General features: G+C 37.1%; 1 protein-coding gene across 1 annotated transcript in view; it reads left to right on the top strand.

The window, feature by feature from the left end:
* Window positions 1–15,162, top strand: part of pappa2 (pappalysin 2) — a 67,836-nt gene that overhangs the window by 40,012 nt on the left and 12,662 nt on the right. Inside the window, exons 20-25 of the mRNA XM_026373658.1 lie at window positions 180–357; window positions 2,746–2,959; window positions 4,112–4,280; window positions 4,603–4,735; window positions 5,531–5,652; window positions 11,334–11,405. Coding sequence (XP_026229443.1) covers window positions 180–357; window positions 2,746–2,959; window positions 4,112–4,280; window positions 4,603–4,735; window positions 5,531–5,652; window positions 11,334–11,405 — 888 coding nt within the window. The remainder of the gene's footprint in view (window positions 1–179; window positions 358–2,745; window positions 2,960–4,111; window positions 4,281–4,602; window positions 4,736–5,530; window positions 5,653–11,333; window positions 11,406–15,162) is intronic.

The raw sequence follows: 15,162 nt of genomic DNA, 5'->3' as shown, positions 1-15,162 counted from the left end.
TGGGTAACACCCTACAATCCCATTTGAATGTTAATTTATTGCCCTTTTACCATGTGAATACCAATGACACAAAAGCCTATTTTGCATACATTCCATGTACTTCACGCCATGGAGGCAAAATAGACCTTTGCGTCCATGACATTTCATTTTTAATAGGGCACAAATCTCCCTTCTTCCAGAGAAAGGCCGAGCTGGAGTGTTTCCAAGGCTCATGGGATCGTGTAGTTAGCTGCCAGCCTGTAGACTGTGGCCTGCCTGATCAGTCACATGTGTACCATGCCATATTCAGTTGCTCCTGGGGAACCACCTTTGGCAAACAATGTTCCTTCACCTGTGGATCACCAGCCATACTACAAGGTAAGGAAGGGCTTTCTGTCTTCTGTTGTATTCTGCTGTACATACTCAGTCCCACAGACCATGCAAATAAATATCTTTTATTGGGAAATGAGAACCTTGAGTGTTAATCAGGAAAGGTCAGAGATGAACTCTGCATAGCAAGTGCCCGTGTTAGCTCCCACTGGCTCCTTCAGTACCAGCATTGGAAAATTCAATTCAATTCAATTCAATTTTATTTGTAGAGCGCTTTTTACAATTGACATTGTCACAAAGCAGCTTTACACAACCAAAGAACAGTACATGAACAGTGTATGTGTATGAGTCATAATAATGTGATTGTCCCTGATGAGCAAGCCGAGGGCGACAGTGGCAAGGAAAAACTCCCTGAGAAGGCAACAGGAAGAAACCTTGAGAGGAACCAGACTCAACAGGGAACCCATCCTCATATGGGTGATTACATGCTGTGTAGGCAGCAGTCCAGTATAACAGTTAAAGTCTTTTAAGTTAATATGGAGTCCAGTTAGTTATTGCAGGCAGACTAGTTCCATTCTTGGACTATCGAGCGTTGAGTCGAGAGCTCCAAGAAACAGCTTCCGACGTCCGCCGAGGCCGGGACCGACATCATAAGGCCGGGACCGACATCATAAAAATCCATGTCCCACTAGTAAGGAGGGCCTCCGTCATCAGTTGCATAGCTCCATCATTGCTTTTCTGTATTGGGCTTGCTGGCTCTAATCTTTAACGGTGTAATCCTCCACCCTATGTTGAGAGACTGTGTGGATTATTTCTTTCAATTATTAAAACGTAGGCACCAAATTCTTGGGGTTTTCCCTCTGTTACAGATGGATACCGTACAAAAACTTTACCACAGAAAAAGGCAGTTTAAAGTATGATTAAAAACCTAATATTGTTTTTGAGCTCTGTGCCCACCATAAGTGTATGTAAACCTCGGACCACAACTGTAAGGGAGGAAGATAAAATGAACAAAAATGTTTTGTCTCTACCTTTTTCCTTCTGATTCCTGCAGTGTCACAGCAGGTCTCCTAACTCCTAATGTTCTCAGCAGCCACCTTGTCACACCTTCAGACAGTTACTGTCTAGTTTTTTAGATGGACAAACCAGAGCAAGATGCTGCCAGTAGCATTTTTTTCAAACAAATTTAAACAAATTCGCGAGAAAACACAAACAGCTGAGACAAGAGTAACTAATCAGTAGTGTTGCAATAAAATCACAGTGAAAATGCCCTTTTCAAAATCACACACTTCATCTCAGTGAGGCTAAGTCCTTATAGTGTGAGAACCACACAACACAAAGTCACCAAGGAGTTCTTACTCGCGTGATATAAAATTCCCCATTGTGCAGCCTTACACAAACACTGTGTGTACACACACAAAGAGCACATTTTCCCTCTATTCTGAAGTCACAGTTTGAACCATAACCAGTCAGAACAAATAACCCTGGGCATCCAATACCACACACACACACACACACACACACACCAAGTCATAGTAGCACACAAGCATAAATAGGCATTACCCATCTTTAGTAAATAAAAAGTTACGCAATGTTGTGGATACTTTTTGAAGTGATTAGATAGAACAATCATGATGTTTGTGGTCAGAAAGCCATAGTAAACGCTCGAATGTCGTAGTAGAGTCAGCATTTAAGAATTGTGAATTCATCATATAAATACAGATTGCGCAGAAATAATTCTATTTGTGGCTTTTGGTTAAGTGAAATATGTTTGCAGGCCATCGTGTATCACTCAGCAGTGGAAGCACAGTGTGTAATTCACAAGAATGTGTTCAGTACACACCAGCTGTAACGGATTTTGATAAACACAACACCAGCACAATGTTTAAATAGGTTATAAAAATGAGATGCCATGTTAAAGATTCGTTGCATTTTATAGACCCAATAAAAAATTGCGAAAGGTTTAGGGAGTTATGATTCTCCACATATGCCAACAGTCATGCTTCACGTGGGGCCATACAGGCACAGAAAATATTAGCTTTGGGCAACGTTGAAGCCATAGACTCCTTCTCTTCGTAACTGTACAAGACAGAGCCATGAAACAAAAGCACAACGTTTTGCAGGACAGAAATTAATCCATGATGTCAACGTGTTTGTGCTTTTCCCACATTTTTACTGTAACTCTAAAGTGCAAAATGTATTGGTCTCATAAATAAGTGTTATAAAGTACCACCACGTAACGTTTAAAGAGTGAAATCAAAATCTTCAATGTTTAGAATCAAACACTGGTTGTTGTGCAACCATATCATTTAAATAAGCAAACACAACATACATTAAGTAAATAAGAAAGATACTACATACAGTAACTACAGCAGTTTCCTTCCTTTGTCCAACTAAACTGTGAAAGCCTCCTCCTCCACTCTCTCCACTTCTTAGGTGACAGTGACAGGCTGGTGTGTTTAGAGGACGGGCTGTGGTCTTTCCCAGAGGCCTACTGCAAGATAGAGTGTCCAGAGGTCCCAAACATACCTGATGCCAAGCTGCTGACAGCAGACTGTCTGGCCTCAGGTCATGATGTTGGCTCTGTCTGCCGTTACAAATGCAACTCAGGGTTCTATGTAATAGGAAGCCTCAAGAAGAAGGCACCGAGGTAAGTGTTGTGGGACTGGTGGAATCTTAGTGGACAGAGAATAGCACTACTGCTGCACTGGAACTATGTAATGTGTGTTGTGCAATACTAGTAAATCTGTGTAGACACACCAATGTAAATGCAGTTTTTGCCTCTCTGCATAATAGAGGAAATTCCTCTTTCAATTTATTTTTCACCATTCCCAATATGCACTACTCAATGGAATTCCGATCTTTGATTTAGATATTTTATGCAGCAGCAGAACAATGCATCACATCAACAATCCTAGCCCCAAGAGCAACTTTTTAAAATGGAAGGATATGGTTTAGAGGCATTTTTAGTTTATCATTTGCAAAAGAATATTCTGTTTTGGAACAAGTTCACATTAGGGCCCAATAAAATATGTACTCCTTTTAACTGGGCCCCATCATTACTTTGCCAGTTGTATTCAGTGGGTAACTGCTCATTACTGAACGCAGTTCACATGTTGTTAATGAGGAGAGGAGGAGGAGACTAAGTTTATATCCTGCTTTCGACAGAATCAGCTGACTGTCTTCACACATTTCAGTCTGTATTACTAGGCATGGTAAGTACCATGCTGTATATATAGTATTTTATTAAAATTACATTGCAGCCTATCAAATATCTAACAAGCTTTTACTATTATATAAAAAGGGAAAAATAAACAGTTTTACATTTTCACATTACATTAAGTTTAAATCTAACCTGATAAAAATGTAAAGATCCATTTGCAGCAGGGTATTTATGAGTTACACTTTCTCAAACATATAAACTTCTTAATAAGCAACCTTGTTAAGTCCAGCATAGAAAGGTGAACAACAGCAGCTATTAAAAACCTTTAGGCAGACTTTTTACATTTCCCACATTCAGTACTATAACACATACTGCTGCATTAACATACTACATACACCATAGCAGATCTTTATTATTGTAAACATTTAAGTTGAAAGGGTTGGTACAGAACATAAGCAGAGGTATGGCATGTGTGAGTTTTATTTCATATAGCCAATTACGACCACACACACACCTGCTACATATTAGTCACCTTCCTCTTATTACTGCTTGCAACTATTTTCAACTTCTTGAAAACATAAATTCTAAAAAAACGTTGCTTTGCCCAGAATTGAGATCACTTAGAGATGTTATCTCTAGGAAATACTTCAAGTTGGAGTGCCTACAAGGGGGGCAGTGGGAAGAAACGGGCTGTGAGCCCATATCCTGTCCAGCATTACCTGACGTATTCCAGGGCATGTACACCTGCACCAACGGCCTGTACTACAACACCATCTGCACCCTGCAGTGCCCAGACCCAACTGAACATGTAAGATTTCTACAATTGCTAATAGCTAAATACTAATAGTCTTGGTTATGATGTACAAAGAAACAACTGACAGGATAGTGCTACAACCATGCCTCCCAGAACTACACACACCACAACGACTGTATGTGCAGTAGATCTGGTTTTAGCCGCAGTCACACATTACTGACACCTTGTCAGATACTGACCTGCCAAAAGTACAGGACAATCTGTTCATATAACTTCTGATACAAATTATGGTTTCAACTAAACTAAATTAAATTAGTTCCTGAACCATTGCTCCTGAGTTTTGAGGAGACAGAGAATTTATTGTCTGTGTTTCCAGAGTGAGATTCGCTGCACAAAGGATGGTCAATGGACAACAGAGTTCGTCATGTGCTCCAGGATTCAGGGATCCTGCTCCCTTCCTCCTAATCTCAACTCTGTAGAGTACACCTGTGACCAGGGGATAGACATCGGTAAGCGTTACCATCTTTCAGAGATGAGAGTGGAATCCATCTAATAAACTGTGCTGATTAGAAAGAACTTGCAGTGCTTGAGTGCCAGATGTTAAATCACTTCAATGCTTCCCTAAGTACTTTACATTTATGCATTTAATGTTTGCAGACTTTGGAATGCTATAGTTGCTTGGCAGTGTTCATTAAAACCAGACTAAATGATATCACCACACACTGAGTAGTAATTTTGACAGATACTTACATTTGTCGAGATATTGTTGAATCGCACCGACTTATGTTGGAAAATATTTCAGAGCACACTTTTACAGACAGTCTTGCATCACACACAAAGTCAGGACGTTCATTGACATAATGCCTTTCCTACCTTCCTTACCCTAACATAACATAAAGCTTATCACCACAACTAAATACCTAACTCTATATAGTGTATAACTCTTACCATCTAACCATCGTTCAAATGTTAGCTCTAAGGTCTTAACTCTCAAACAGCCCTTTTTTAAGGGTGCGATTGAGGATTGTCCTTACTTTATCAAAATGTCCTCACTCCACTGGTAGTAAATTTAAACTGGTCCTCACTTTGCTGGCCTCACAAGAACTCACACACATACTCTCTCTCTTTCTCTCTCTTTCTCTCTCTCATATTGATGGTTGCCAAGACTCCAGACCACAGATCTGAAGTTGTGTGGTCTGGTTTTTCCTCAGTATTTGTACATGAATAAATTCAACAGATGCTAATGAGAGTTAGTGGTAAGTGTTATTTGATTTGCTATTTTTTTCCCTTCCTTCTCCTTGCAGGTGCTGTTTGTGACCCAACATGCATTGTGGCTCTGGATGTGGATCTGCGTGATCCTGTGGTTCTGCCTAGTGGCACTACAGTTGACTCTTTAAAACACTGGATGGTTCCGACCAAAGTCCAGGTGAGAGGGGAGGAAAGTTCTCTTAAGGTCAACTTATTTCTACTCTGTTTTGTGTCATCTAGCAGTTTTTCGATATAATCTTAATCTGATGAAGATAGTCACAATTATTATTAAATGGGGCCAGTTTTGTCTTGGCACCATCTCATATTCATCATAGGCATAACCAAATGTATAATATAACCAAAATGTTTTGTTTAAACTGTTTAATATAATTTAATACTACCATAATTTAAGAAAAACAAGATCTCTATTCAAGAAGTACAGCAACACACCTTGAGGAATGCTTCCTATTACAGTTATACAAGTACTGTTGCCACACGTACGTGATCATGGACTGGAGGTACACATAGTAGTAAACATCTTCTTTACATGTACACACTGACTTGCAAAGTTTGAGCCTTTCACAACAGTAGCTTCAGTAATGTCAGTCTTTAATAAAATCTGTCCCAGGCTGCTTTAACTGATCAAATTGTTGTTTGATGTACTTAACAAATCTGTTGATCAAATTTTCATTTCATTGAAAGCCCAAAAGCACTGGATCTCTCCCATAACGCTGTACATATCAGCTTGCAGGACCGGTTGCACCTGTTTTCAAAATGTTGCATGATGAAGTGGTGAAAAATGAGATAGCTTGATTGGCTTAAATAACCACAAGTGAGAAAGAGATTGTGGTCTTGTTACCATTTGGAAACTCTTGGCAGGTTTTTAACAGTTGTTGTTTTGCTTGCTTGCTGCCATGCGACTAGTTCATTGCTGCATGAAAGCTGATCCGCTGACAAACAGCGCAGATATTTTACACAAAAACACCCATCAGAATAAATAATGTATCCAAACATCTGGCAGTCTGAACAACAGCATAGAGTAAACTGAGCTTCTGCTCCAGACTGACTCCCTTTTGTTGTTAAGTACAAAGTGATGTTAAAGACATACATAATTGATGTATGGTACAGTCGCAATACAAACTTGTAGTAAACTTTGAGTTTACAATATATACTTATATCTCTGATGCCTTTATCTGCTTTAGTACCAACTTACATCCTTGGACAAAGGTTTTCAATTTAGTTATTTGTTGATGTGCAACTTATCAATGAATAGCTTTGATGTAAAAAAAAAAAAACACATGAAAACATGACATGTACTCCGCCTACTGCTAACAATCCCAACCACTGAGTATATATATATATATATATATATATATATATATATATATATATATATATATATATATATATATATATATATATATATATACTGAGTGAATGAAGGAGTGATTTTAAACACAGCCTTGGCGTTGTAAGGAGCATCTCTGATATCTAGATATTTTTTGGATGAACATTGGAAACAATGATTTCCTCAGGAAGTCATGCAGTGATTGTAAAGATAGATGGAACATGTCTGTGTGTTTAGATTTGATTAATGTTTAGCTTGACTTGCAGTTTGATTTCTGTCAGAGTTTGAAAACATCTGGTTTAAGCCAGTGGTATGTGTGTGGTAGGATAGGGAAACGATATCTTTGGATGAAAACTTTTGACGTTTCAATTATCTTAAACTGAAATTTGCTACAATGTTATCAGCTTTAGCACAAAGAATTCCTGTAGAGTCACAACACTTTAACCCTTTAAAGCCCAGTCCAATAAATAGTAGTTACAACATCCTATATTTTTAAATGGAGTGTGTATTGCACACTCAGAAGTTTATGATAATTATTTCATCAAAAGATTTTCGTGTATCAAATATGATACCATTGGCCTTATAGGGCCAATACACATGTATACATGTATACACATGTTTTTATACTGCTGAAATGAATAACCCTGACAAACTGCAGCTGAAATCTTTGAATCCACCATGATGTGTACAAATGTGTTTTATATCAGATATCTGACTGAATAATTGGCAAGATAATATCTTTTAGAGTCTCTAGGAGAACATTTTAAATTCCCAGATGTATACACATGTTTTTATACTGCTGACATAAATTATTACCACATTCAGTGAAAACGTATCCTTTTAATAAGTCATTTATTAATTTAAAACCTCATAAACATGGAGTAAAAGCTTAGTAAGAGACCACACTTTGAAATGGACATGTTTTGCATGGAGTTTAATAAGTAAACAAAACACCAATAAGTCTATGACTAAATTGTCTTTCAGTTTGTTTGTTTTTTACCACATAAAGCTTTAAAAGTCTGTGTGAGTCTCTGCAACTACCTAGAAATGAATAGCCCTGACAAATTGCAGCTGAGATCTTTGAATCCACCATGATGTGTACAAATGTGTTTTATATCAGATATCTGACTGAATAATTGGCAAGATAATATCTTTTAGCGTCTCTAGGAGAACATTTTAAATTCCCAGATGCACCAGCTAATCACACTATCACACAGCACAATTCGCCTCATGTGTGTATGAGCGTGTGTTCGTTATCATTCAAGTGTTTTTGCATTACTGGAAATCTCAGGGAGAGAGCAAGAGGAAAGGTTCCAGCTGACGTCAAGCCTTTTAGGAAATACTCACATCTTCCACACACACCGTGTACACGCATCATCATGAACAAACAAATGTCAGATTTTGGGTCTGAGTTGAAGTGCTGTTGTTCTGCTTTAAAGGTGGGTCTAAAACCATATCTTAGAGATCACTCTGGCGTTAACGCTGTTGCAAACACTGCTCTGGTTTCACCTGACTTTTGGGTGGTCAGTCAGCCAGCCAGTTAGTCCATCCTTGCCAAGGTCAAATAGTTGGCTGCAGGCCTGGTTACTTACGCCATATCTCTGACACTGCCTAGTGATTTCGAAGCATTGTGTTATCGCAAATAGTTTAGAGTCAGGTCTCTCTTGCTGGGTCAGACTGCACAGGAAATCACAGGATAAGATTCACTTTCTCTGTCTATGTTTGTTAGTCAATCAGTTATCTGCTAACCACCTTGTAAATTCCCAGGGTCAAATAAATGACACAAGACCACAGCCTCACCCAATGTTCACCACAAACGTTTGAGTTTTACATCCACTTTAGATGTATAAAGCTATTTATTTTTCTTCCATCACAATGTTTTCGTGCATAATAAACAACAGAAAAACAGTAAAAGCTTCAGATTCATAATGCACTGCATATGTCCTCGAAAACAACACAATATCTGCACGGAATAAGTGCAAGATGTAGTCTGGTTCATTTTTATATAACAGTTCATCCCTAGTTCAAATTTTTGGGTGTTATTGGCAAAAAATGTGCCATTGCAGCATTAGAAACATAACTCAGTGTTTCTTGAATATGAAACAGCACACAGTGTATGTAACTCTAACTATACATGATTATTTATACTAGCTATTTTTAGATTTAGACTAAATTAGATCCCCAGTAATGTTAGTTTTAAGTCCTTTTCATTGTTAGTCAATTTTTAATAGGTTCTGGAAATTTTATTTTCTGTCAGCTCCAAGAACAAGCATTAAAGTGAAATTTTAGCTAACCCCTTTCAGATAAAGAAAAAGTCAGAATGATGCCTAACAACTCTGCAGAGTGATATGAGTTGTTACTGATATGACAATATAATGTATTATTAATCTACTTAGATATCCTTTTTGACTAATTCCATTAGATGAAGCTCATTTACACCATAAAAAACCCTTACATCTTTAAATTTTGACTGTACATGTTGGCACAATGTCTTTAAAAATCTTGATGAAAATTTCTTTACTTTTCGACTTATTCATAGAATCATATTGATACTGTGTAATTTTTTTTTTTGTCAATTTTAACTTGCAGTTTTAGAGCAGACCAGTTAATTTTTCTTTGCTATACAGTGAAGAGACTTAAGTTCAGAGCATCAGATTATTTATTTGATGGTTTTTACATGACATACTAAACAACTTAAAATATAACATATTTTGTAATAAGTGACCTACATTTTAAATGTGCAAATGTGACTGATGCTCAAAGAAAAAAACATGTTGTGACAGAAGCACTGTAAGAGTTAAGTAAAACCCAAAAATAACAGTCAGTCACATAACCAACAACCTCCACAAAGAATGTATCAAAATCAGCCATTTGAAGAGGACCTAATAAACAGGAATATAGAGACCATACTACAAGATACAAACAGATGAGAATTGGACTATTGGGTGGAATTTGTTTCAGGACTTTTATGGTTTATCTCTGTACATTTTTGCAAAGTCCATGGACCAGGATTAACATCTACCAAAGTGAAGGAAAGGCCACATTCTGGAAGAAAAAAAGATCTGGTCATGAACCGTATGAAAATGAAGATGAGAAATTAGTGGTCTCTCTCCCCATTGGTGAGCCAATCTGATTAGCTGTTTAGCTTAGGGAATCACTGCACTGGAAGACAAGGGGGCACACATGAAAGGCACTTCTCATTTTTCATCTTCATCACATCTGAACATTCTAATATGAGAATATTTTGGTGGAGAGAGTTATTGCTTCTCATGCAGGTACAGACATGATATGTTAGTTGACTTTTGGCTATTTTGGCTTTGTCTTTTTGGTGTGTTCAAGTGCCAATTTTTGGTTCAGACAATGGTGACAGGTGGTGCAAAATACAGTCTAGCTGCTAGTCCTTTGATGTTGGAGAACCTGGAGGTAGGATGACCATCTTATCAAGAGATCATCATTTAGGCTTTTATGGTGAAGTGAAAGGCATTTGACAGTCTACTTCCTCTGAATTTGCCATAGGACAACCAAAGCATTCAGAAAAAGAGGATTCTCCTGGTCTGATGAAACAAAAATTACCTGTTGGGCAGAACCTGTTGAAAAAAACACTACTCAGCACCTGACTAATTTCATCCCTACAGTCCCTAAACCCTTGAAGAAAACCAGCTCCAGAGTGCTTATGACAATGATCTGTCACATACAACTCAGCAGTTTTCTGCTCTTAGGGGCCTTGCCAAAGCCATGGCATGTAAACCAGAAGATTGGAGTTCACAGTTGCACTTCCTATCTGACTGAGTTTGAGGATATCTGTCAGGAAAAATAGGATAAACTGCCAAAATCCAGAGAAGCTTGTAGAAATCATTGAGAAAGATTTAAAGCTACCAAAGGAGCTTATGCTGAATGAAGGGAAACTTTAGTTTTTCAATCGAATACATTTGCAAACATTTCTAAAAATGTCTTTTTATTTTGTCAGTGACTAGTTGTCAAAAAGGCAATTTTCTCTCTTTATAACTAACTCTGGATACTTTATGAAATGTCTAATTAAGTCAAAATGTTTTTTACTCATTCATACATTCTCATTGATTGAAGAAATAGCTTCCTTAGATATGAGCTACACTCACAGATTTCACAAAGTTTAGAGTTTGAAACATTTGGTACATTTAGTTTTTTGAGCTTGGAAATGCAGTGTTACCACAAGGTCTATTACTGATTACTACATGATCTCGATGAGGTAATAGGCATGACATCAAAAGTTGTCTCATGTATCATAAAGACAGAGGAAATATTTTTCTACAGCATGCAAAAGATGTAAGCAACACTGCTTAAACACAGTGAAATTGTTGAGTTGGTAGGTTGATAATCTCATGTTAAATCAGAAACTTTCTACACTGTGGTGTAGTTCTTGAGGTTGGTATAATTATCTTTCTATGGCTTGTTAAATGATGCTAATCTTATAAAGTGTTTGCCTCAACTATTTCTGCTCAGCTGTTGTCCTTATATGTCCCTTTTTTTTCCAGAACATAGTCTGCACAGGGATGATGAAGTGGTACCCTGACCCTCAACACATCCACTGCATTCAGTCATGTGAGGTAAGCGTCAAAGCTGCCAAGCTGTCCTGCATTGAAGTTTTTGGAGATACTTTTTTCCTCAGTCTGCCTTTTGCCCATTTGTCCATGAGGCATGTCATGAAGACCATCACACAAAACACTGTTTAATCCAGATGTCTGTCTCACCCAGGGCTTTAAAACGGTTAAATGAGTGAATATCTATTTTACTCAAGACGGATGCATCTGGCCAAGGTCGCCATTTTTGACTGTTCTACAAGTCACAAGTCACAGATCTGATGTTGTAGTAAAGTTTTTAAAACTTAGTAAGTGAAAACCTCTGTTGAACAAAGTGGTTATGGCTGCACCTGTGTTTGTACTTACCTATTCATTCAAGCTGACAGCACATACAGTGTTCTGTATCATATAATGCAACAGAGCACCAAAGCATTTTGTGAATATACAGTTGGATACCTCTTGCTTAATCATGTTCATATTCACAAACATTGGGTATGAGTATATATTAGTTCTTACATAACATGTTTAATATGTGCTTTCAAATCCTTAAGGTCAGAAGCATCTCAGTTTGGTTCCTGTCCCGTTTTTATCAAAGATATTTTATTAACATTGAGATAGGGAATACTTAATCCTTATAACAATTACACAATTTCTGGGCATAATCACATTAAATTTATTGCCCTAGCTAGACTCTTCCAACAATATTAAACATGAAGCAAAACATGCTGTATTCCTGTTGTCATCGCTACTCAACATACCAGAGGCCGTGTGCAATGTGCTTCACATTTCATGATGACAAATCTCAAGAAGATTTGATAGTCTAGCTCTTCAAACTTTACAAGAATTCTTTTCAAATCTGTCCAAAGAACTTTTTTTCCAGGCATCCTGACATTGCCAAATGTTGTTACGCCTGGCAAGCCTAATGGATTATTTGATAAATCAAAATTGAATGTATCATTAGATTATGTTATATTTAGATTAATTATTCACATTGACACAAGGATTTTAAATATTTCTGCCTAGTTTGAAAACAGTCTTTGTGGTAGAGAGTGGTAGGACACGTACTGTTTTGAAAAGGGAATGGGATAACATTTCCTCTTCAGTGAAAAGTGGTAACATATCATCTTATGGCAAAAGATTAGATCTTGTTCATCAACTGAGCAAAATGTAATCAAACAGAACAAAAACAGGAGTATTGCAATTATTGATATGAAAACTAAAATGTGATGACTTCTACAGTCTTTATTATGACAGATGACAAAACTAGATATTTATTTTGTCACCGATTCCCTCACTATTTTTAAAATTGACTAAGCTGTATAATTTGAAAAAGTATTTGCCCACTTAATTGAATCCAATATTTACATATGTAACAAGACGGGTAGCATCAACTCACGCTGTAATATTGTAATTAGCACTGTAGACTAGGGACCAACTATTTCTGCTTCTTTCATGTTTATGACGTTTCATTTTTCCCCATTGGAGTAAAAAGAAGGTAATATAGTTCAGATAGTCTGTCTGTCCATTCATCCAGTACTGGGGTTCAAAACAGTATATCTACAAAATTTGACAGTGTATTTTCCAGTCAACAGCTTTTTTTGCCTTTTAGAAATATGGGGTAAAGTTTTTTTTTTTCATTTTACTAACAAAAAAATCTTAAAATCTGATTTAATTCAGTTTTTGCTCCTAGCAAGAGAAATACGAATACCAATATGTTAAGTTTTGTTTTTTCTACTGAAGGGACAGATTCAACAGATAAAATATGACTAGATATCAGTCAGTACCTTTTGGCAGTAAAACTTAAGTTGCCTACTTAATTTTCCCTGATGTTTTGAATGGCGTTATACTTAATTCTAATATAAGGCGTTATGAGGCTATCCAGACACGCTCAGCCACAAGCAAAGACTGCATCTAAAAGAGATAACATTGTGTATAGGCCTACAGTACAGTAGATGTGATGTGACTGTGTACCTTGTCAAAGAGTTTCAGGCCCGTTCAATGGCAGGTGATGGTCAGTTCATCGAATGCTCTCACAATCACAACAGTTCAGGCCAATTGACAAGATAAAGTATGTGAACCTAATGGAATTTTGTGGTTTTCTCCATTAATAAAACTGATCTTCATCTAAGTCAAGAGTATTAACAAATATAATGTGCCTAAAATAATAACACAAAACAAATTCTGATCTTTCATGTCTGTATTTAGAACAACCATAAAAGCCTTATATTTGTAGTGGAAAAAGTATGGGAACCCTTGGAATAATGACCTAACTGAAGTCAGGCGTTAGCATAAGATAAGAAAATTAGTTTGGATTTGTGCACTAGAGCTAATTTGACTGGCAAAAAACACTCTTTTCTAACTTTCTGAGTTTGCTCCTTACAAGAAGAATACGCTTATGTGAGCCATGCCATCACCAAAAAGAGCTTTCGGAGGATCTACAATCAAGAATGGTTAATTTGCATAAAGCTAGAAAGCGTTAAAAAGTGTTTTGAAAGACTTTAGAAATTCACCAGTCTACAGTTACACAGTTACTGTTAGACATCACGAAGGAAGCTGCTGCTTACTAAAAAGAACATTGCTGCACGCCTAACGTCTGCCAAAGAGCACATTGACACTCCACAGCAGTATTGGCAACATGTTTTGTGGCCCGATGAAACTATATTGAACTATTTAAAAAGACACACAGCACTACATCGGGCGTAAAAAGGTCACTGCATATCATCATGAAAACATCATCTCAATCGTGTATGGTGGAGGAAACATTATGATCAGCCTGCTTAGCTACATCAGGGCCTGGCCAGCTTGCAGTGAATTGGGGAAAGATGAATTCCCAAGTGTAGCAAAAATTATTCAGGATAACGTAATAATGTCTGTATGTGAGCTGAAACTGTAGAAGTCGGGTGATGCTACAGGACAATGAATGAAAAGACAGAAGCAAGTCCATAAGAGAATGGCTTCAGAAAATCTGAATCCCACTTGTGGAGTGGTCAAGTCAGAGCTCAGACGTAAAACCAATAGAGATGCTATGGTGCGACTTAAAGAGAGCCACACATGAGACATCCAAAGAACATGACAGAGCTAAAGCAGTTTCCAAGAGGAATGGCAGAACTGCCACTTGAACAGTGCAGATGTGCAGGTCTGATCCACAGCTACAGGAAGCACCTAGTTAAGGTTTTTGCTGCCAAAGGGGGGGCCTTTACTTCCAATGGTTCATATACTTTCCAGCACTAAGAGGTTTTTATGGTTGTTCTCAATAAAGACATGAAAGATTTTTAGACACATTATATTATGTTATTACTCTTGACTTAGAAGACCACTTGAGTTGAATGTAGATTGAAGTTTAACTAGAGCATCTTTAAATGGGCCATACACAGATCCTTGAGGAACACCTATAACCTCTGAAAGATCAGAATTTGTTTGTGTTATTATTCTAGGCACATTATCTTTATAAATATTCTTGACTTAGATGAAGATCCGATCATATTTTATGAAAAATTAATGCAGAAGACATAATTCACATAATTTTTCTTGCCACTGTAATTGATGCAGGACAAGATCAGGAAGCGTTGTCTCATACATTAATAAAAATAAATTAATTTTAAATTTTAATTTTAAAGTGGCTCTCTAGTTACTCTAATCATCGCTATTGTTAGAAATACTAAAATGGTCAATATATTCTTGTTCACTCCAGTGTATTTGTATTATGGACTATAATAATTATGGCTGCTTTAGTGTGACTTTAAAACTTGTTCCACTGCATAATATTTTGTGCACACTGCAATTT

Source organism: Anabas testudineus, chromosome 17, assembly GCF_900324465.2.
Source record: "Anabas testudineus chromosome 17, fAnaTes1.2, whole genome shotgun sequence".
NCBI lineage: Eukaryota > Metazoa > Chordata > Actinopteri > Anabantiformes > Anabantidae > Anabas > Anabas testudineus.
This window is presented reverse-complemented; position numbering and strand designations above follow the sequence as displayed.